At 40.2% G+C, this 21,720-nt stretch overlaps 1 protein-coding gene across 4 annotated transcripts in view; it reads left to right on the forward strand.

Annotated features, from left to right (window-relative positions):
• The first annotated feature begins 4,421 nt into the window (after positions 1 to 4,421).
• XRRA1 (X-ray radiation resistance associated 1) overlaps positions 4,422 to 21,720 on the forward strand; it is a 66,912-nt gene continuing 49,613 nt past the window's right edge. For 2 of the 4 annotated variants that reach the window (XM_049780268.1, XM_049780269.1), the window contains exons 1-5: positions 4,425 to 4,518; positions 10,472 to 10,653; positions 12,485 to 12,556; positions 15,785 to 15,857; positions 18,753 to 18,850. In XM_049780268.1, coding sequence (XP_049636225.1) covers positions 4,425 to 4,518; positions 10,472 to 10,653; positions 12,485 to 12,556; positions 15,785 to 15,857; positions 18,753 to 18,850 — 519 coding nt within the window. Of the gene's footprint in view, positions 4,519 to 10,471; positions 10,654 to 12,484; positions 12,557 to 15,784; positions 15,858 to 18,752; positions 18,851 to 21,720 lie in introns of all 4 variants that reach the window. The other 2 variants (XM_049780270.1, XM_049780267.1) reach the window with 2 other exon arrangements.

A 21,720-nucleotide genomic window follows, 5' to 3' on the forward strand; every position in this document is an offset into this window, starting at 1 on the left:
GGATGATAAGGAAGGAGTCTTTATTTTTCTTTTTGCTGTGCTAGGGAATCAGACTCAGGGCTTCACCCATGTAAGACTTGTGCTTTATTTCTTTTTTTAAATTATTTTTATAATTTCTTTATTTAAACATCATGATTACAAACATATTTGTAGTTGGGTTTTAATCATAACAAAAACACCCCCCTTCACCTGTGCAACCTTCCCATCACCAGTACCCCTATCTCTTCCCTCCCCCACCCCACCCCACTCCCCGCCTATCTTCGAGACAGTCTTTCTGCATCCCTCACTCATGGACATAGTTATTATAGTTCTCAGCATAGTTTTGTGCTTTATTTCTGAGCTCCATCCCTGGCCCTCAGAACTAGAATTTCTATGATTAGTTGTGTCTGGGTCTGTATCCATCCCTGGGACTAAATGAAGCAAACTTTGTGCTATATGCATAGAAAATACCATTTTCCAGATTGTATCTTCTCTTTTGACTTTGTCATTGCTACTTTTAACTGTGAATAAATATATTTTGTTTAGATAATCATATCACAGTTCCTATGTACCCCTGTGTGGGTAGGACCCCAAAATAAAATAAAATAAAAATAAATGCCAATAGCAGGTTAGGAGGAATATAACATCTATTTCACAGGTGAAGAAGAAAGTGAAGAAACAAAAAAAAAAGGAATTCAGGAGGTCCATATCAAAATCAAAAATCAAGTAAGTAGAGACCAGAAGGTCTCATATTCTATAAGTTATTATAGCCTACAACTGTATTCATCACAATATTGCCCTACCAGCCATAGCAGACAGGCATGGTCAGTCACAAATGAGATTTTCAGAGATAAACTGATTGAATTACTATTTATGTTTTTCATCCAAATGCCTTTCTATTCATATTCCCAATACATTTTTATTATTTTTATGTTGATCCCAGAGATTACAAAGGTAAATAATGCATTGTATGCCCCATAAGAGGTGGCAGATTGGTGAGGAGAGCAAATTTTTTTCTTTTTTTTCTTTTTTTTTTTTTTTTTTTTGGTTTTTGGGTCACACCTGGCAAAGCTCAGGGGTCACTCCTAGCTCTATGCTCAGAAATCGCTCTTGGCAGGCTCTGGGGACCATAGGGGATGCCAGGATTCAAACCACCGACCTTCTGCATGCAAAGTAAACACATTACCTCCATGCTATCACTACGGCTCAGGAAAGCAAACTTTTTTGCTGTTTGTTTCTGGGCCATATCCAGTGGTATGGACTGTTTACTCCTTGTTCTGCATTCAGGGATCACTTCTGCCAAGGCTTGGGGACATATTGGGGATACTGTGGATTAAACTTGAGTTGTCCACACTAAAGGCAAGCTCCTTACCTCCTTTACTATCTTTTTATCCCCAGGAAGAAAAATTTTACAAAATGATAAATATTAGGCATAAAATGGAGTGGTATGGGCACAATAGACAGGGCTTCTAGGGGTTGGAGGGGTGGTGCAACAATAGGGCATTTGCCTTGCATATGCTGACCTAGGACATACCATGGTTCAATCCCCCAGCATACCATATGGTCCCCCAAGTCAGCAGCGATTTCTGAGTGCATAGCCAGGAGTAAGCTCTGAGCATCACTGAGTGTGGCCCAAAAACAAAACAAAAAACAAAAAAAAAAAAGAAAGAAAGAAAAGGAAGGGGCTTCTAACTTGTTCAGTGTGATTAATGATCAGGAAATTCTCTGTGCTATATTGTAGACCAAAAGATACCAACATCATTGATTCCTCCCACAAGGTAATTCTTGGTATTACATTAGGTGGTGAGAATAAAGAGATGAACATGAACACCATAGAAACTGTTCTTCTTCTGGAGGAGCTTTGAGTCTAATTGGGGAGATCAAAATGATGTATAAAAATTCCCAGAATTAAAAAAAAAAAATTCCCAGAATTACTGTCACAGTCTTCATATGTTTATTGAGTGTTTCCTATAGTCATTCCAAGGATGGATGAGAGAAACAGTGAATTAGACAAGTATTCAAACCTGAAGGTTCATTGACCAGTTGGATGGAACGCCTTATGATTAGTAATCTTATGGCATGGAAAGAATTCCAGCAGTGGAAGGATTACCAAACAAATACTATAGTAATAATTATCTCTCTTTGGATATTTTAGTAAAGGTTTTATGGAAGGGATGGCCTCTGGACTAGAAATAAGCCAGTTTTTTTTCTTTTCCCTATATTAGGGGTCTCAAACTTGTGGCCCATGGGCCATTTGCAGTCCTCCGTACAACATTTTGTGGCCAGTGGCCGGCCTTCAAATATCGCAGTATTCGCGATTATTCACTTACCGAATAATAGCAATAAAAATCATATTAGTAAGAAAAAAATCACATTAAACTTTCGCATACCCCGAGCAAATGTTTAATGCGATTTTTTGCGACTTTTTTTTCTTACTGATGCAATTTTTTTATTGCGAATATTCAGTAAGCGAAATCCCTCATGTGGCCCTGCCTCACCCCGACTTTGCCTCCTGTGGCCCCCAGGTAAATTGAATTTGAGACCCCTGCCTATATATTTGTGTGTGTGTGTGTGTGTGTGTGCATACATGTACTATTGGTGATCAGAGTCAAGGTCTCTCATATTTGACCACTGGGCTGCATCACAAACCCTCAATTAATTCTTATAATAATTCTCCCATGCACATATTTATTTCTTTGTTGTTTGTTTGTTTTTGGGCCACACTCAGCGGTTCTCGGGCTACTCCTGGCTCTGCATTCAGAAATTGCTCCTGGCAGGCTTCAGGGACCATATACCACATGGTGAGGGACCAGAGTGACAGCACAGCGCATTTGCCTTGCACATGGCTGACCTGAGTCAGGCCTAGGTTTCATCCCTGGCATCCCATAAGGTCCCCTGAGCCTGCCAGGAGTGACTTCTGAATGGTCCCCAAACCCAAAAATCATTCTGAAAAGGGAAGAGATGGGGTTGGAGAGAGAGTACAGTAGATAATGTGTTTGCATTATACACTGACCCAGGTTTAATTTCAGTCAACACATATGACCAAGCCCTATCAGAAGTAATTCCTGAGCTCCACCAGGAAATTAACCCTCCCACCCCACCCACTGCCCCATATATACACAGGAAAAAGAGAAAAGGTAGCATATTCAACATAGAACCTAGACTTCTCCAGAGGGAAGAGAGTCTCATGATATAGAAGGAAAATATAATGCAGAGGGTAGAGTGTTTACCTTGTATATGGCATACCCAGGTTCAATCTTGGGCACCACATATGGTCCCCTGATCCCTGAATGCAGAGCTAGGAGTAATACCTGATCACAGTTGTATATGGGACCCTACCCCAAAAAGTAAGAAAAAAAAAAAAAAGATAGGAAGAAATTCCATATCCCAGGCTAGGTTATAGGCAATTCAAAAGTAGAATGTGCCCAGGCATATGCTCTCCTCCTATTTTACATGTGAGAAATATGAAGCCCAAAGATGTAAAAATGATTCACTCAAAGTCACTTTGCTGAGTGAAATGATAAACGAGATTGCAAACTGAAAACACTGGATGTAATGGTTACAGTGAGACATGGTATTTATTCAGTTCAAATATCATTATTGGCACATATATCTTTCCTCCTTTTTTTTTTTTTTTTTTTTGGTTTTTGGGTCATACCTGGCAGTGCTCAGGGGTTACTCCTGGCTGTCTGCTCAGAAATAGCTCCTGGCAGGCACGGGGGGCCATATGGGACACCGGGATTCGAACCAATCACCTTTGGTCCTGGATCGGCTGCTTGCAAGGCAAACGTCGCTGTGCTATCTCTCCGGGCCCTCTTTCCTCTTTTTTTTTTTTTTTTTTTTTTTTTTTTTGTGGCTTTTTCTTTTTCTGAACTCTGAAAACAAAATTTCAGGAGCCAGAGAATTACAGAGGACATGGTACTTTCTTTGCATGGCATACCTGGAATCAATCCCTGGAATACCATATTTTCCCCCAAGCCTTGTGAGGAATGATTCTTGAGTACATAGCCAGAAATATTCCCTGACTACTCTCAAGTGAGACCCTAAAACCAAAAAATAATAAAATTTCTGGTGAGCAATTCATATGAATCTTTCTAACTTGATCCTCAACTCAGCTATGAAGGTTTGATTAGACCCATTCTACAAATAAGGAAATTGGGCCATGCAGGAGTAAAATCACTTCCAGCTATTGAGTAAGGGATAATATAATGACTTCAAGCCAGGTTTGTCTGGTTCCAAATGTGTTGCTTTGCTTGTGTTGTACCAAGTTAGGATGAATGTCAGCTAAAAAAATAAACAACAACAAAAAATATCTGTTTCCCTCTTTTTTTTTTTAAAGGGCCAGCCCATTTCTAAAACTGGGGAGCAGGCCTTGAGGGCTTCAGAGAGAGAGAGCAATGACACTGTCTCACACTTCTTCACTCCTTTTTGCTTGACTCAGGGAAATGGCCTACTCAGGAATCTACAAAATGGACGAAGGGAAGCCTTCCATGAGCAACAGCTTTCCAGCAAAAAATTTGGTGCGACCCCTGGAGAAAGGTCAGGTGATTTCTCCAAATTGTCCTCTTCCTCCAGCTCCTGTTTTAGAATTTCTTTTTTTTTTTCCTTCTTGCCCTTTTCAGCCCTTCAGTCAAATCCCATCTCCCTCTGTTAGGGTCTAGTATCCGAAAGATCACACAAAGCAGTGAACTTTGTATTAAAGAATTTTATCACGCCCAAATCACAAGTCAAGCAAGTGTTGAGTCCCATAGCTTACTGGTCAGGATAGTCCCCTTTAGAAGGAGATTGACCCTAACCTTGGGTAAGGGACTTCCTTTCATGCTCTAATACCTCAACTCACAATTTCCTTCTGCCCTTTTTAATGGTTGGTTAGGTCCACCTAGAGGGTATACTGTTATATTCTTGGGAACTGTTAGACCACCAGTTTCTTCCTTCTTTTTGATGGATTGGCACTTTATTCAGACATGGTTGGGAGGTTCAAGACTTGGTTGGGAGATAACTGCTAGGTCAGCTCATTCTGCCTTACACAATGCCTCATTCTGGAGAGGGGGGTTGCTTCAAGACATGGTTGAGGATGGTGACTGAGAGGCCAGCCAGTGTGTATAAAATGACTGATATCTTAAGATGGAGGAACTTATGGTAAGTCTTAATTCAGGGTGACCTTACACTTCAGCCTGTCCACAGGAGCTTTCTGAGGTGAACCTCTGACCCTGAAACATCTAACCTAATCTTTTGCTTTATTCAGTGATGTTTTGCAGGTTCCTTTACCTATTCCTCTGTGGTTAAAGTCTAGCCTCCCCTCAACCTCTTATAACATTGACAGATCTACTCTTTTTAATTTTTAATTGAATCTCTGTGAGATACAAAATTGTTAATGATTGGGTTTCAGTTATACAATGTCTTAACACCCATCCCTCCACCATTACACACATCTTTCTATGTTCCCTATCCCTAGTGTTCTCTTTTCAGTTTTATTTTACTTACCCCAGAATGTTCTAACTCTCATTCCAATGGTTCAAACTCCTCTCATCCCATAAAGCCCAGCTCTTGCTCCACTTTTTCCAATAAACCATGTATTACTACTCCAGCCCTCAGTTCTATCCTATCTACTATCTGTCTTTCTCTCTTGCCCATTTGTTAAGTAATCATAACTTAGAATCATAACATAGAAATTAGAACTCATTTTCTAAGTAAAATCACTTAAATTGAACTCCACTGAGTAAATACTCATCACATTGAGTAATTCTATCCTTAGCGATGGCATATAGTTCAGAATTATAGGTTTACTAGATTATATGTGTGTCCTACTCTATATGTGAAATCTTGGAGAGAACTTCTTCTTGGATTGGTACTCCTCACTTCTCTGGCCTGATGACAATTTTTATATAGGAACTTTTTTTGTTTCTTTTGGGGGACACATCCAGCAGTGATCAAGGCTTATTCCTGACTGTTGTGCTTAGGGATCATTCCTCACTGGGCTTATTGAGTGCAGTGGATCAAACCTGGGTGGGACATGTACAAGGCAAGCAATCTACTCACTGTTACTATCTCTCTGACCCACATAGAAACATTCTTTTTTATTTTATTTCATTTTATTATTTTATTTTTGGTTTTTGGGTAACACCCGGCATACTCAGGGGTTACTCCTGGCTCTATGCTCAGAAATCGCTCCTGGCAGGCTCAGGGACCATATGGGATGCCGGGATTCGAACCAATGACCTTCTGCATGCAAGGCAACGCCTTACCTCCATGCTATCTCTCCAGCCCCATAGAAACATTCTCTTTTTTTTTTTTTTTTTTTTGGTTTTTGGGCCACACCCAGCAGTGCTCAGGGGTTACTCCTGGCTGTCTGCTCAGAAATAGCTCCTGGCAGGCACGGGGGACCATATGGGACACCGGGATTTGAACCAACCACCTTAGGTCCTGGATCGGCTGCTTGCAAGGCAAATACCACTGTGCTATCTCTCCACACCCCCCATAGAAATTAATCCACAGTCTTGTTTAAAATTTTTTCAGGGAATCATCAAATGACCTCATCAACTCATATTCATCAACTCATTCATATATATACAAATAGACAAATATAGATATTTGTAGCTATATGTGTTTATATATAAAATATTTGTATAAATATTTCCTAGTCTAGTGATTCCTTGGCCATGAAGAGCATCCATGAAATTTAGAACTGGGTTTCTAAACACCATTTTTCAATAAAATGCCTAGGTCTTCTCAGAAAAAAATATTGTCTCCTCAGGACTGGGGCAGGAAAAACACAAATTGAGTCCAGAACAACTTGTGGTCCTAGATTGCTTAGAAAATTGATGGAAAATTTTGAAAAGCCATAGAGCTCCCAGTGACATTAAGACTATTTGGGCAACAAATTTAATCAAGGTTCCTTGTCAGATAAAGGATAAACTTCAAAATAATAACTTGTAGTACATATGTTCCTTGGGCCCATGTGTGTTGCGAGCTCATTTACGTGGTACCTACATAAACATATGCCCTATTGCCCATATCACCCTTCTTGAGATGTGTGCTTTCCTATTTTTATGCTGGGATGTGTATTGGGTCTCTTTACCTTTGGAGAAGTCCATTTTCTCTAGAGTGTGTGTGTGTGTGTGTGTGTGTGTGTGTGTGTGTGTGTGTGTGTGTGTATGCGTGTGTGCTTGCATGCATGCACACGCGTGCCTCTTTCTCTTCCTCTCTCTCTGATTTAGGAATCGGATTTCCTTTTTGTTTGTTTGTTTGTTTTTTGTTTTTGTTTTTTGGGTCACACCTGGAGAGCTCAGGGGTTACTCCTGGCTCTACGCTCAGAAATCGCTCTTGGCAGGCTCGAGGGACCATATGGGATGCCGGGATTCAAACCACCGTCCTGTATGCAAGGCAAATGCCCTACTTCTATGCTATCTCTCTGTCCCCAAGGAATCAGATCTCCTAAATAAAAATCTGATTTCACTTCAAACAAAATAATAACTTGCTGGTGAGAAATGTCTATGACTGCTTTATAAGTAGAGATCTCCAGAGACATATAGTCAGAGAAGTCTATTTTTTATCCATAGATATAGATGTATTTCTGTCTTCTTTTCAACATATGTTTATTTTTATATTTTATATATAAATATATATATTTAATTTATATTTTATATTTTATATTCATATGTGTATATGTGTATTTCAAGAAGTTAGCTTTTGAATTAATGGGGTCTATTAAATCTGAATTTTTGAGGGGTCGTATAGACTAAAAAAAAAGTCAGGGAAGAGCTGACTCTGTATAATCAGGCAATTTTTTTCATTCTTTGTGAAGTCTCGTCTTTTGCATTTAAAGACTTTTTCAAATTTAAGTCTTTTATCTGCCTGGGTAAGATCCACACAAGTTCTCTTCAAGATCACACAGAAAAAGAAAGCCTGAAGAACTGTCTCAAGTTGGGGGGGGGGAGACTAAGAACCATGAGAACAAAATAAAATGTGAGATCTGGATTGGTTTCTGGATCAGCAACAGGACACAACCCATTGGGGTTGGTTGGAGGCTGATAAACACATCTCAGAGCAGTTCTGCCTGGTACCAATCTTTCATCCTCTGGGTACTTTTTGGGCTTTTTTGGGCTCTCTTCAATAAACAGCTGGCCAGGTTTTTTTTTTTCCCTAGTAATTTATGGCCTGTTGTTTTAATATATTAATTAAAGAGTCCTAGAGTTGGTGTGGGGATGGTGAGGCCTTTCTCGGTTCGGCCTGACTCCTGCCTTTTATGACCAAGGGTCTGAAAGCTGCAGGGTAATGGCCAAAAAACTCACAAAGCAGTCAGATGAAGTTCCAGGAGTTAGCCCGCTTTATTTCACTGTCCCTACGAGCTTTATTTCCCTGCCTTGTACACCACCTCACATGGCCTCTATACTAAGCTTTTTCCTAGCAGCTACTTCTCTACTTTTTCTGGCTCTCTCGGCCTCTGTCTCCCTTTCAGCTGCTTTTTCCAGGCTTTCTAGTTGGCTAACTCCCTTTGCTGAAGCTACTGCTGCTGCTTCTTTGATGATGCTGAATTGCTGATACTGAATCTGATGCCGAATCTCTCTGTTGAATCGCACTTCTGCCTCACTTCTCTAAATCTCCTTAATCCCTCTTTCCCCTCATACAGACTCCTTTACTTACCCATTCTAGGTGTGGGCAGTTCTGATCACTCAGGTGGAATAAATAAGAAGTTGGGGGAGTGGATACCCACAATGTCCTTTCAGTTTACTAGATTTAGCTCACATCCTAAGCCGGTAGCTACCTATCCCTTCTGTGTGTCCACAGCACCATTTATACTATTGAATCCCTATGAGTCAGAGCTTCAGTCTTCCCTATTCCTGTCCCCCAGCTTTCAGCACAAATTAGATTCTCAGAAAATATATGAATGCATGATTGTAGACAGTTAAGTTCTGTGCAGAGATGAAAGAGTCAGACAGCCAGGATCCATTCTCTTGGAGCTTTCATGTTAAAAGCAAAATACATTGAGCAAATGAATACATATATATATATATATGTATATATATACTCATTACAGATTGCAGTAAATTCCTTGACATAGGAGAAAACAATTTCTAGAAATTCTAGAACACTGATCACTTTTGTTATATGGGATTAGTGGTAATCCAATATTCTTTGTACTTGTACATATTTTCTAATTTTTCTATACCGAATAGGTATTTTTTAACTATACCATAATTATTTTTTATCCTAAGCCAGGGGTCTCGAACTTGCGACCCGCAGGCCGCAAACGGCCCTCTGTACAACATTTAGTGGCCCTGCCCTAGAGGAATCTTTTTATGTTTTGTTTTGTTTTAGTTGTTTGGGTCACACCCCCCAATGTTCAAGGCTTACTACTGACTTTGCACTCAAGGATCACCCCGACTTTGCCTCCTGCGGCCCCCAGGTAAATTGAATTTGAGACCCCTGTTAGCCATTGCATAACCTTTTTTCTACTGTGATTAAAATTAGGCTTAGGCCCAGAGATGAGAGCCGGAAGGACTGGCTCATGATCTGAAGCTTACTACAGAGTAATCAGTACAGTTAGAGAAATATGTACACTAACAACTACTATGACATTGTTAATCGGTGACAATATTAATGAGAGTAGTAGAATGCCTATCGAATACAGGCAGGGGTGGGGGAGGCAGGAAGAGTAGAAGGGAAAAAGGGGACATTGGTCATGGGAATGTTGCACTGATGAAGGGGGTGTTTTTTTTTTTGTTTGTTTGTTTGTTTTACTGAAACCCAACTACAATCATATTTGTAATCACAGTGTTTAGATAAATATATTATTTAAAATAAAGTAAAAAATAATAAAATAAAAATAAATAAAATTAGGCTTAGGTCTGAAAAGAGGGATCCTGTTGAGTTGACATGGCACTTTGGCCATGAGTTGACAAATCAGAGACTAGCTAACACAAGAGAGAAGAATCAGCTTTGTAGATAGGAGTAGAGCAAAGTGTCATCAAAGAAAGGGATACTTGGGGCTGGAGCAGTGACACAAGCAGTAAGGCATTTGGCTTGCATGCGATAACCTAGGACAGATCCCCCAGCATCCCATATGGTCCCAAGCCAGGGGAGATTTCTGAGCATATAGCTAAGGAGTAACCTCTGAGCCTCACTGTGTGTGATCCAAAAAAGAAAAAAAAAAAAAGGATACTTGATCTGGAATCTCAAAGTAACTCTTTGAATTTGGGTACAAAAACGAATGTGGAGGAAATAATCAGTCCATTCTCTCTGAGTCTTCAGTTTTAATCTTTCCAGGTTGGGGAGGGGAGCACAGAAATATGTTGTTCACTAGGTGTGGGGGCCCACTATATAGGATCCCTAAAGAGATCCCCACAGAAAAAATAGCACAGTGGTGCCTGTTAGGGGGCAAAGAACTATTATATTATTGGTTTGAAAGTTTTATTTTTATAACTGCAGTTATAACTGTAGTTGTGACTCTAGAAGAATTTGAACCTTCTCACTGTTATGATCTTCTCAACAGGCCGAGGACACTGGGTGGTAGCTCGGAAAGGCAACATCAAAAAGAAGCCTAAGGGTGTACTCGAAGTACCAGTGGAAGAACAGGCGAGCCAAGTTTCTTTGGAGGTTTTGGAAAAGAAAGTGTCTCCATGGAAAAACCAAGGGGAGCATTCTAAATATCAGATTCTGGATCGAAATTTGCTGGTGAGAATTAATACACCACACAATGACTGGGTGGTAGTAACTCATAATTGTCCTGAATGGGGTGGGGAGTAAGAACTTGCCATATTCTACTCTAGTACTACTGCCCTGATTGTCTCAATCAGATTCTAAGCATTGGCAGATTGAATATAATGGGGGTAATGTACAGCCAAAGTTTACTTTTTATGCAAAACTTCCTTTATATACTTTTTGTGTGAGAGTTTTTATTGTCTCTATTTGTTATTGCCATTATGAAGATGGGAAATTGAGGTCCCCAAAGGTGATTTGCCTTGACCATGACTTATTTGTAAGTAGAACACTAATTGTCTTAATTAGAACTATGCAGGTTTGGATTTTTGATACTGTCTCTAGAGCTTGTGTCTTTATTATATCAGGTGATACCTCTAAAAACAAAGGAGCATTTCCATGGAAACTATACACTGAAAAGTTCATTTTAGCCTCAAATTAGATATAGAGATTCCTGCTCTGTTCTGGGAAATCTATCCAGGAGAGAGCATGTTCTGAAAATTATACACATGGGGTCAGAAGGGTAGCACACTGGTAGGACATTTGCAATGAATTTTTCATTTCACTTACCAGTTTTTCAGTACTGACATTTCTGTTTGTATTTTTCTCATTTCTGCTCTCATGTTCTCCTGTGGTTAATTAGCCATCTATTTTAATGTTTCTCTGAACTCGTTGAACATTCTTAAGTATTTCCACTCTGAACTCCATTTCAGAAAGGTTTTATAGGTCATTACTACTAATTGGGTCTGCAGAATTTCAGTCTTCACCCATAAGGTTTGGTGATATTTTGAGCTGCTTTACTCCTATATTCATTACAGCACTATTTACAATAACCAAAATCTGGAAACTCTCCCAAGTGTCCAAAAACAGAAGAGTGGATAAAAAATTTGGTATATCCACACAATGAAATATATAGCTAAAATAGAGCGGAGGACTAGAAGCTTGCCACAAAGAATAGGGGATTGTAGATAGGTAAGAGAATAGACCACTGTGACAATCATTGAGTTGAAAATGACTATTCTGGACAAGAATTGAGGCTGAAAGGAGGTGAAGTGATATATATAATATCCCTACAATAACAATACTGTAAATCACAGTGTCTAAAATGGGAGAAAGAGGGACCGGAGAGATAGCATGGAGGTAAGGCCTTTCATGCAGAAGGTCACTGTTTGAATCCCAGTATCCCATATGGTCCCCCAAGCCTGCCAGGAGCGATTTCTGAGCGTGGAGCCAGGAGTAACCCCTGAGCACTGAGTGTGACCCCCCCAAACAAAACAATACAAAACAAAAAATAAAATGGGGGGAAAGGATAGCAGGGAGAGACAGAAGAAAAATGTCTGCCATAGTGGGTGGCAGCAGGGAAAGGAGGTGGGGGAGCTAAACTGGGACATTGATTGTGGGAAATGTGCACTAGTGAAGGACTGAGTATTGGATATTGTATGATATAAACTCAATCATGAACAACTTTGTAACTGTGAATCTCATGATGATTTAATTAAAGAATTTATTTAATTTAAAAAAATCTCATTTTACACACAAAAAAATCATTTTTTTTAATTTAAATAGAGGACATGTAGGTCAGGAAAAAAAATAAAAGGACAGTGGATATCCTCCCAATAACCACATAAAGCTACTGTCTCCAATGGAAAATGGAGGGGCAGAAAGACTGAGATGGCAGCTTTTCTGAGCAAATCCAAAGTCCCTAGGCTACCTTCTCTACTAGGCCACCTTCCTGAGTAAGCATCATTGATTATCTTAGACAATTATATAAGCTTTGTTGCCTATTGAGCACTATACTGTGTTCCAGCTGAAGCACCACTGTGTCTTGAAGCCTTCAGATTTGTGCAACGTCAATGTGAGTGGACTGAAGCTTTCCAAGGTAAGATCAGTGTGGCAGAGGTGTGATTGCCCTAGGCCAGATCTGTGGGGGCACACTGAAGTCTCTGGATACTGAAAATCTTAAAGAAAGAGGGTCAGCTAAGGACTCACTGTATGCAAACAATATTGAGATACCAAGTTTACTTTTATTTGGGATGTTGCTATTGTTCTCTTGAGGTGAAGAAGAAAAATCACCTCATAAAACTGGGTTTGAATTCACCAGGATTTGCTGTGTGATGTAGAATCTCCATTAAAAGAACCACCAGGAGAAATTTCTCACAGGTTCAGTGCCAGAGTGACTGTGAGTGCTTCTTCCCTCATGCTTGTTGGTTCCAGACTTGTAGACAGTGTGACTCATTTAATGAATCATGGTTCTTCTTTTGCAGAGACTAATAGGTAATTCAGAGTCAAATCTGTGACCCTCCATTTAGCCAGTGTAAATGCAGGGTTTTACTTATGGCATAAACCTTTGGTCTGTCAGCCTTCCGGGGCATCTGGAGACAGACTACTTGTCTCAGCCAGTCCCGGGGAGTTCTGAGCCCCAGGATGGTCATAGACACAGTGGAGCCCACTGCTTCCTAATAGTCTGCCTTGCTGCACTTAGCATTCATATTTCCCGAATTGAATTACACAGGGATAGTAACTCAATTATTAAGTTCCTTAGGAAGGCTTTCAGCTCTGGGCAGAGTTCCTCCAGAACAGACCAGCACACTGATGATCCCCAGAGATATTAATATGTAGTTCACATGTCATTGTGAGACAAAGCAGACATTGGCAGGGATCTCTCTCAGTGCAGCTTTGGAGGGCTGCAGTATGGACAACCAAATCTCTGCCCCCTCCACTAAGATCAGAGTTATTCCCTCCCTTATCAGTTTACTTCCCCACCTTCTGGGCATCTTTTGGGACCCCTGAACCTCCTCTTTCTTATCCACTAGAGAACTCACACCCTTGGCCCTCTGGAGCATCTTTTCCAACAGAGAGGGACAACTGAAATAAGCATGGAGACAGCTATGGAAATAAATAGACAAGGACTAACTCAGTCAGTGAATGAAGGAAGCATGAGAAGCTAGCTCAGAAAATGGGTCCCTCATGCTACCTTTTACTCAGAAAAAAGGCACCCTAACAGGATTAAGCTGAGTTGAGCTCCAAAGACTGAGTTTCTATGCTGCTATTTCCCCCATTAGACAGCTTACAGAATACTTAAAAGTTGAAAGAACACTTAAAGATATTTGAAGAATATAAAGCAAAGTTAGTTCTTTGTTGTCTGAAAGAGGGTGCAGTCATCAGAAGCAGCACTTGTGCCATATAAGTGGCATCCAGGTCTATATGGGCTATTTCAGGCCTCTTGAACCTAATTTCTTCTAATTGAAGAAATGCTCTGGAGAAATAATGGCTTTTTAGACAAGACACAAAGGCCTAAACCATAGAGAGTATACATAGAATTTAACTTTAAGTATCTGTTTAATAAAAGGAACCAAAGTCAAATGTGAATGCAGGCTTGGGGAAATCATTATAGCAATATAATTAAAAGGGATCAGATCCCAGAATATGCAAAGAGCTATCCAAACACATTCATAGAAAAAAATACATGAACTACCGAGGAGATACTTGGGCTATTGATACAAATATGTTAGATCATAGAGGAGAAATACAAAAATGTAACACTTTTTAGGAAGACTATTGAGCTTCAGATAGAATCAGAAAAATGAAAATACTCTGATGCAATCATCAGATGGAAATTGGAGGTTTTAATAATGTTTCTTGCAAAGATGTAAAGAAAAAAGAATCATTAGTCATCATATTTTGACTATCAGTTGATTTAGCTATTGGAAAGCAGTGAATTTCTTTCTTTTAAAGTAGGAGAGGTGCATTTCTTTCAACCCAGCAGCATATATCATTAGAAATGGGAGGAGCAGGTATATATAAGAATGGTCTTGGCATCATTTATTCAGAATAATCAAAAACCTTGAAATAGAAGAAATGTGCATCCAAAGGAACCAATAACTTGCAGTATATGCAAGCAATGGTACAGTGCAAGCAATTAAAATGAAGTAGAGCTCCATATATCACAATAACTAGATCTCAGAAGCAGGGCTGAGTGAAAAGAGAGGCTGCAGAATGCTATTTACAATACAATTGCCTTTCATAGAAAGATTTAAAATAATGCTACCTAGAGTTTATAGGCATTCACATATGCATACATAAAGTATAAAATAGGTCTGAGAATGACCATCACCAATTCAATATAGCTGTTACCTGGGAGAGAGGGTGAAGGGTAATAGAATCGGGTGGCTTTATTGCTTTTGAGGGTCAGATTATCTCTTAAGAAACTTGAATTATGGGGCCAGAGAAATAGTACAGCAGATAGGGTGTATTCCTGGCATGCAGCCAACCTGGGTTTGATCTCCAGCATCCCATATGGTTTACTGAGCATTACCAGGAATAATTCCTGCATGTAAAGCCAGAAATAACCCTGTGGCTCAAATACACACACACACACACACACACACACACACACATGCAAGGTTTCTTCGCCGTTATCTTGGCTGGGTAATTGTGAATCCAAGAACAGTCCCCAGAATGAGAAATTACTTCCCATCCCCTTGTCCCCTTTTCGGGGGAAGACCTTGGTAATATTTATCCGCAGCAAATAATAATCCACACAGACAAGAACGATAGGGTTTAAAAGATCGGGCAAGGAGAGCCAGAGAATCCTCCTGCAGCCAGCAGCTTTTTCACAGAAGGACCCCTCACTCCTGTCCCTCCAGCTATTTATTGCCAACTCCACAGCGCCCCACCTGGAAGGGTTAGGTGGGGCAAAAGTCACAGAACAATCCTAAGGAAACACTTTTATATACAATTCCAAGAATCATCTTATGGAAACTTTTTCATATGCTACACACACACACACACACACACACACACACACACACACACACACACACACACACACTGAAGCAAAGACACCAAAGTGTTCCAATTTATTAAAACCGGAGAGTAGTTCCACATAGGTTTCATTGGCTCTGCTTTTCTGACTATTTGAATTTTTTATAGAAAACAGGAAGCAGAAAAGGCCTCCCAGGCTTAGCAAATGACTAGTCTTACTCTCAGGAAGTGTCCTAGCTCTTGGGTTCTTGGATCCTTCTGACAACAGCTCTGGAGCTTCAGTCAAGTCTCCAGGCAGTTACTAATTGCATTTTTTTTTCTTTTTTGAAATGACTTTCCACAGGCTAAGGAAAAGGATTTCAAGCATTTTCATTCTGTGATTTATATCAATGCCTCTGAAAACCTACTGCCTCTAGGTAAGCTTTTTCTTCTTGTCAGTCGCTCATGTTAGGATTTGTCCACCCCTGACTGACCCGGCATCTTTCTTCTGGAGTGCACTGATCTAAATTCCAACCCACAGCTGGCACTATCTAATTAGAACATTTCTCTGTGAGCTGCTGCCTCTATAAATGGGGATAATTCCCTTCTTTCTTCCTCCCAAAGCAGGAAGCTTTGTAGGCTCAGATGAGATAGGTATATAAAAATGTTTCTAAGCCCTTGAAAGCTCCTGGAGGAAGAGACCCTTCTTATTTATTCAGCAAATCCACAGCGACCCCTGCTGGGCATCAGTATTATGTGCATGCTTGGCTTTTTTTAATTTATTGCTGTTAGTGCCAATGAGCTGGTAGTTTGGAAGGGAGATGGGCTGACAGTCATCACAAGGTACTTACTGACAGGGCAGTGATACAAGGAATCATTTTTTTAAAAAGAGAAATAACTACACAAAAAGAAAAATTGGCCTTCATCCGGGGTTGAAATTCCAGAAGAAACTTCAGAGTAAAGAGGGACCTAAGCCGAGACCCCCAAAATGAGTCACCTTCACAGAAATGAGAAGGTGAAAAGAAGTTCAAGCCCATGGAACCGATGTGGAGCAATGGGTCTGGCAAGGACCTATGAAAAGGCTTCGTAGGGAAGAATGGACCCAGGAAAGATTGGTAAGGACTCAAGGGCTCTGAGTGGCCTAAACCAATGTCCTGAAAACAAAGATCCTCAGAAGGCTTCTAAAGAGAGAGGTTCAGTGGTGGCTAAAGACCAGTGGATGATGAGAGAAGAAGATGAGCATTTTAGGGGTGCAGTTTTGTCCTTATAACTGGACAGGGGGTGTGGAGAGTGGGAGAGACCAAGGGAATTTACTAACAGAGTTGGGTTAGGGAGATACCTCTTTCTCCCTGAGCTGAACATGAATATGGTCAATTTGAGAGAGATTGTAAGGAAGTGTGCAGCTGAGTCCCTGCCCTTGAGGAAATAGTAAGGTCTGTCAGGAGCTTGGATTTGAAGTACAAAGGCTAATGCTCAGCCTCAAAGATATTGTAACAGAGTCACAGTACAATGCTCTGGTTAATAAATATTGACCAGAAATGAGAAAGATTTATGTCAGTCATATTGGCAGAGAGACACTGTCCTATTCAACTGGCACAGGCATAATAAATTGGTGCAGCATCTTTGGAAGGCAATTTGGTGACATCTCTGAAAATAGTTACTGTCTTTGATTTAGTAGTTCCACTTTCAGAAACGTTCCACAGACTCAGAAATATTCTATAGATACACACTTATAAAAGGGTATTCATTAAGAATAACCTGTTAGCCCTTCCCAACAGCCTTTTTTTAGAGTTTACTTAACATTTTATCCATGGGATTGGGAGATAGTTTGGTGGTTAAAGTGCAGTGCCTATCGTGTGGCCAACCTAGGTTCAAGTCCCAATACCACACAGATATATCCACAGTAGAACCAGATATAGCTTTGGAGATCCCCCAGACTCCAGTGGATATGGCTGTAGAGGGCCCAGCACTGCCAAAGTGGCCCAGGTATCCCTAGCACTACAGGACTCAAGTAGCATCGCATCCAGTGTCCCAATTGGCTGAGAATTTCTAGTGGGGCCCTGTTGAATAACAGCCCGAGATGGGGCTGATGGTGATGGGATGGATGGGGAGGCCTTTTTTTTCCAGCCTGGACCATGAGCCTCCAAGCCCCTTCAGTCAGCAGGTCAGGGTAGCTACTAGAAAATGATCCACAGTCAGGTTTCAGGAGACATGAAGTTTTATTCAAGGCCCTAGCCAACAGGTGTTCATGGATCATTCTTAGTGGTGATTCAAGGATCATATGTGATGCCAAAGAGCCAACAGAGATAGTTGCTACATGCAAGGCCAGCACCTTACCTTTTTTTTTTTTTTGGTTTTTGGGTCACACCCAGCAGCACTCAGGGGTTACTCCTGGCTCTATGCTTAGAAATCGCTCCTGGCAGGCTTGGGGGACCATATGGGATGTCGGGATTCGAACCACCGACCTTCTGCATGCAAGGCAAATGCTTTACTTCCATGCTATTTCTCTGGCCCCAACCTTTTTTTATTATTACTCCAGCCCCCATTACCTTTCAACAGTTATCCCCAGAGGAATAAATATTGAGGTTTTTGAGTGGTATTTTTGGTTTTGATATTTGGTTTTTGGACCACACAAAACATACTGGGGCTTAATCTTGGCTCTTAACTCAGGGATCACTTCTGGTGGGTCTCATGGGAATATATGGGATGCTGAGGATCAGTCCTGTCTCACTTCACTCTCTGCTGCTGTACTATCTCTCTTGCCCCTAAATATTGAGATTATAGGGAACATTTTCTAGGGCCAGAACATTAATATAGTGAATAGGGTGTTAAGCTTGCATGCAGCTGACCTGGGTTCAATCTGTACCACCCTATATGGTGCCTGAGATTATCAGGAGTGACCCCTATGCACAGAGCCAAGAGTAAGCCATGAACACTGTAAGGTGCTGTAAGGTGTAAGCCTAAATAAATAAAAAGTTACAGGAACATTTTCTGTCCTGCTTGGCATTTGGATGGGTTCTTAACTTTTTAAACTAAAATGATAAAAAATAATTATGATAAGAAAAATATAGATTCAATGTTTGTCTCTACTACCGACCAGTAATTATATATCTAGAAAATAACTTCACATGACTGAGCCTCAGTTTGATTAACTATAGAATAGAAGTAGTAATCCTTATATTTCAGGATGTTAGAGATTTAGAAGTCATGTGTAAGTCCCTCAGTTAATGCCTGGTAAGTCATTTTGGGGACCCCAAAGTGAACATTGTTTGGTATCTTTTTCTAAGAACTTCACAGACTTCAGAGTTTTTCGTTCTCTTCTCCCCCTCTAGAGGCATTCCACACCTTTCCGAGTTTAAAAGAATTGGAGCTTGCATTCAATGGCATCAAAACAATCTACGTGAAATATGGAGACTTTAGGTTCTTGGAAGTAAGTTGGAGGTAGGGAGTGTTTATACCACCTATTCTTCTGTAAGGAATGTAACTATTTGGAAGGGCTCTTTGGATCTTTCCAGCCACACCTTTGTTTCAGTGCTATCTCCAATGAGGGTGGTGGGGGATTGGTCACAGTGGTGGCAGTAGTGGTCGCAGCTATGGCAAAAAGATGACATGTCTGTCACCAAAGTGCATGGTCTTGGAAAATGAATGGCAGCAGCCATGTCCCAAGAAGCCTATGCAGAAAAGTAGGTTTAAACTGAATATTAGAGGAAGATATGTTTGAGAGAAAATCTGGATCCAGGAGGTGTTGAGGAACCATAGAGGAGGTAGGCACAGCGGAGTAGAGAAGCTAAAAATTAAGCATTAGGGGGCTTGTTCCAGAAACCAATTCTGGTCTGAGCAGGTCCGATTGGTTCCAAGGTAAGACTGGGCTGAATCTTAGTTAATAGGTCCAGAAATGAAAGTGAAATGAAGAATTACTGTGAGTTATGAAATAACAGTCTTGTCCTGCAACAGATGTATCATTTCTACCTCCACAGCTTTTGCCTAAAGCTCAAATTTAAAAACAAAACAAACTTTTTATTTGTATTCTTAGTTTTATCCCATATTAATTTCATTAATTACGTAGTTTGTATGCATGTCCTCATACTTTAAGTTAAACATGTAAACAAAACTTTAGTTACTCCCTGGGAATCAGTGCACACATGAGAGAGTGGAGAAAAGAGTCAGAGAGAGGTGTCCGGCTGGTTGTCCAGCCAGAAGTACTGGAGAATAGTGGACTCATCCCCACAAACTAATCTTATAGTAGAAATGATTCAGATGGAAACCTCAGTGAAGTTTCTGCATAGCATTAATCTTCGGCTTGACTCCAAAGAGTAGGTAACTTAAACCTTTATACCTGCAGAAATCAAGGATCAGCTAATCAGTCTTTATAATAGTCCCCGTTGGGCCCGGAGAGATAGCACAGCAGCATTTGCCTTGCAAGCAGCCGATCCAGGACCAAAGGTGGTTGGTTCGAGTCCCGGTGTCCCATATGGTCCCCCGTGCCTGCCAGGAGCTATTTCTGAGCAGACAGCCAGGAGTAACCCCTGAGCACCGCCGGGTGTGGCCCAAAAACCAAATAATAATAATAATAATAATAATAATAATAATAATAATAATCGTCCCCCTTAAGTTAATACCATTTAATTGCAAGTTTGAAAAAAAGCCTCAGATTATTTTATAAAATCATAAAATGGTTTCATAAAATGATTCATATGAGTCTGATGGTCTTTCATGCTTACAGCTTGCTGAAGATGTAATGGTTCTTTTTCTCCATGTGTTCAAGTCATTCCAGTCAAGTGGAGGACAACAGTGATATAAGATAATTTGGGACTAGAGGGTTTCTCAATTTTGTCCAAGAGGTCAAGTCCTCAAAAACCTAATGAATAGGAAGGGAATACTATAACAGTGGTAACATTGAGCAGTAATGCATCTGCTTTACGGGCACTAGCCTAGAATGGACCACAGTTCGACCCCATGGGCGTCCCACATGGTCACCCAAGCCAGGAGAGATTTCTGAGCAGATAGCCAGGAGTAACCCCTGAGCATCACCAGGTGTGGAACAAAAAACAAAAACAAAACGAAACAAAAAAACCTGTTTGTTATGCTGAAATTTTGTAGAGATAGTGGGAAACAGATGCCAGATGCTCTAGAGATGGAGTCAGGAAAATTTTGGCAAACTTACACTTACTTGTTTTGTAAAGGGTTGGATCTTTGTTGTTTTTTATTTTTGAAATAAAATAGTTATTTGGGTTTTGCGTGTCTTTACCAGGCATCTTTTTGTTGTTTGTTTATTTTTGTTTGGTTGTTTTGCTTTTTGTTTTTGTTTTTATTTTTGGTAGAATTTCTGACTCTGCTTTTAGTAATCATGCCTGAAAATGCTTGGGGGACCATATAGGATTCCAGGGTTCAAACCCAGGTGGGCCATATGCAAGGCAAGCGCCCTACCTCTATACTATCTCTTCAGTTTCTGTATCAGGCATCTCAAGGCTCTTGGAGAGAGGAACCTAAATATAAGCTCTGACATAGTCAGTGGGTCTAGTCATCAATTGCATTAAACTTTTAGGAGTTCTCACTTCATAGTCTGATAGTATCTGATATAAAAATATATTATATAATATAATAGTATAATAATATTTTATTATCCAACAGACCCACACTTACCTAAAGGAATTTATTTGCATGAAAGAATATCAGGGCTTTATAGTTTAAGCAAGGTCCTGTCATTACATCTGACTGATCACAGCTTGATTCCTTGTGTCACATATGGGTTCCTGAACTTCTAGAGATCACTTAGAAGCATGGAGCCAGGAAGAACCCTGAGCACTATCAGTTATGGCCAGAAAATGCAAAAAGAGAGAGAGGGATATATGAAGAAAGAACAAACTCAAAATGCAGAATATAAATGAAAAAGGAAAAACAATCTCCTGGGAAATCATTTGTTTTTGTTTCTATGACTTATGGTCTCTTGAAGGAAAGTCTAATCTGTCAATATCCAGAATTTGCAGCTCACACTAATGAATACTTGGATATATGATAAGACTTGATGTGACTCACCAGATTAGTTTATAGCTTAGAGATCTTCTGTCCTTGTTTGCCAAAAAGGCTGCCACCTTGAGTATAATTCTTAAAGAGTCAAGAAAAAGTTAACTATGCCAAACTTGATTTTCTGTGTACAAGTCTTAAATGGAGGCTCTGTTTCTCTTCCTTGAGAATTATGAGACTTGGTTCCTTGTCTTGGTCTGATCCCTGATTTGTCATATTTTTTGGTTCAAGTCAATTTCTTTTTGGGGGGCCACACCCATGTGATGCTCATGGGTT

Source organism: Suncus etruscus, chromosome 9, assembly GCF_024139225.1.
Source record: "Suncus etruscus isolate mSunEtr1 chromosome 9, mSunEtr1.pri.cur, whole genome shotgun sequence".
Taxonomy (NCBI): domain Eukaryota; kingdom Metazoa; phylum Chordata; class Mammalia; order Eulipotyphla; family Soricidae; genus Suncus; species Suncus etruscus.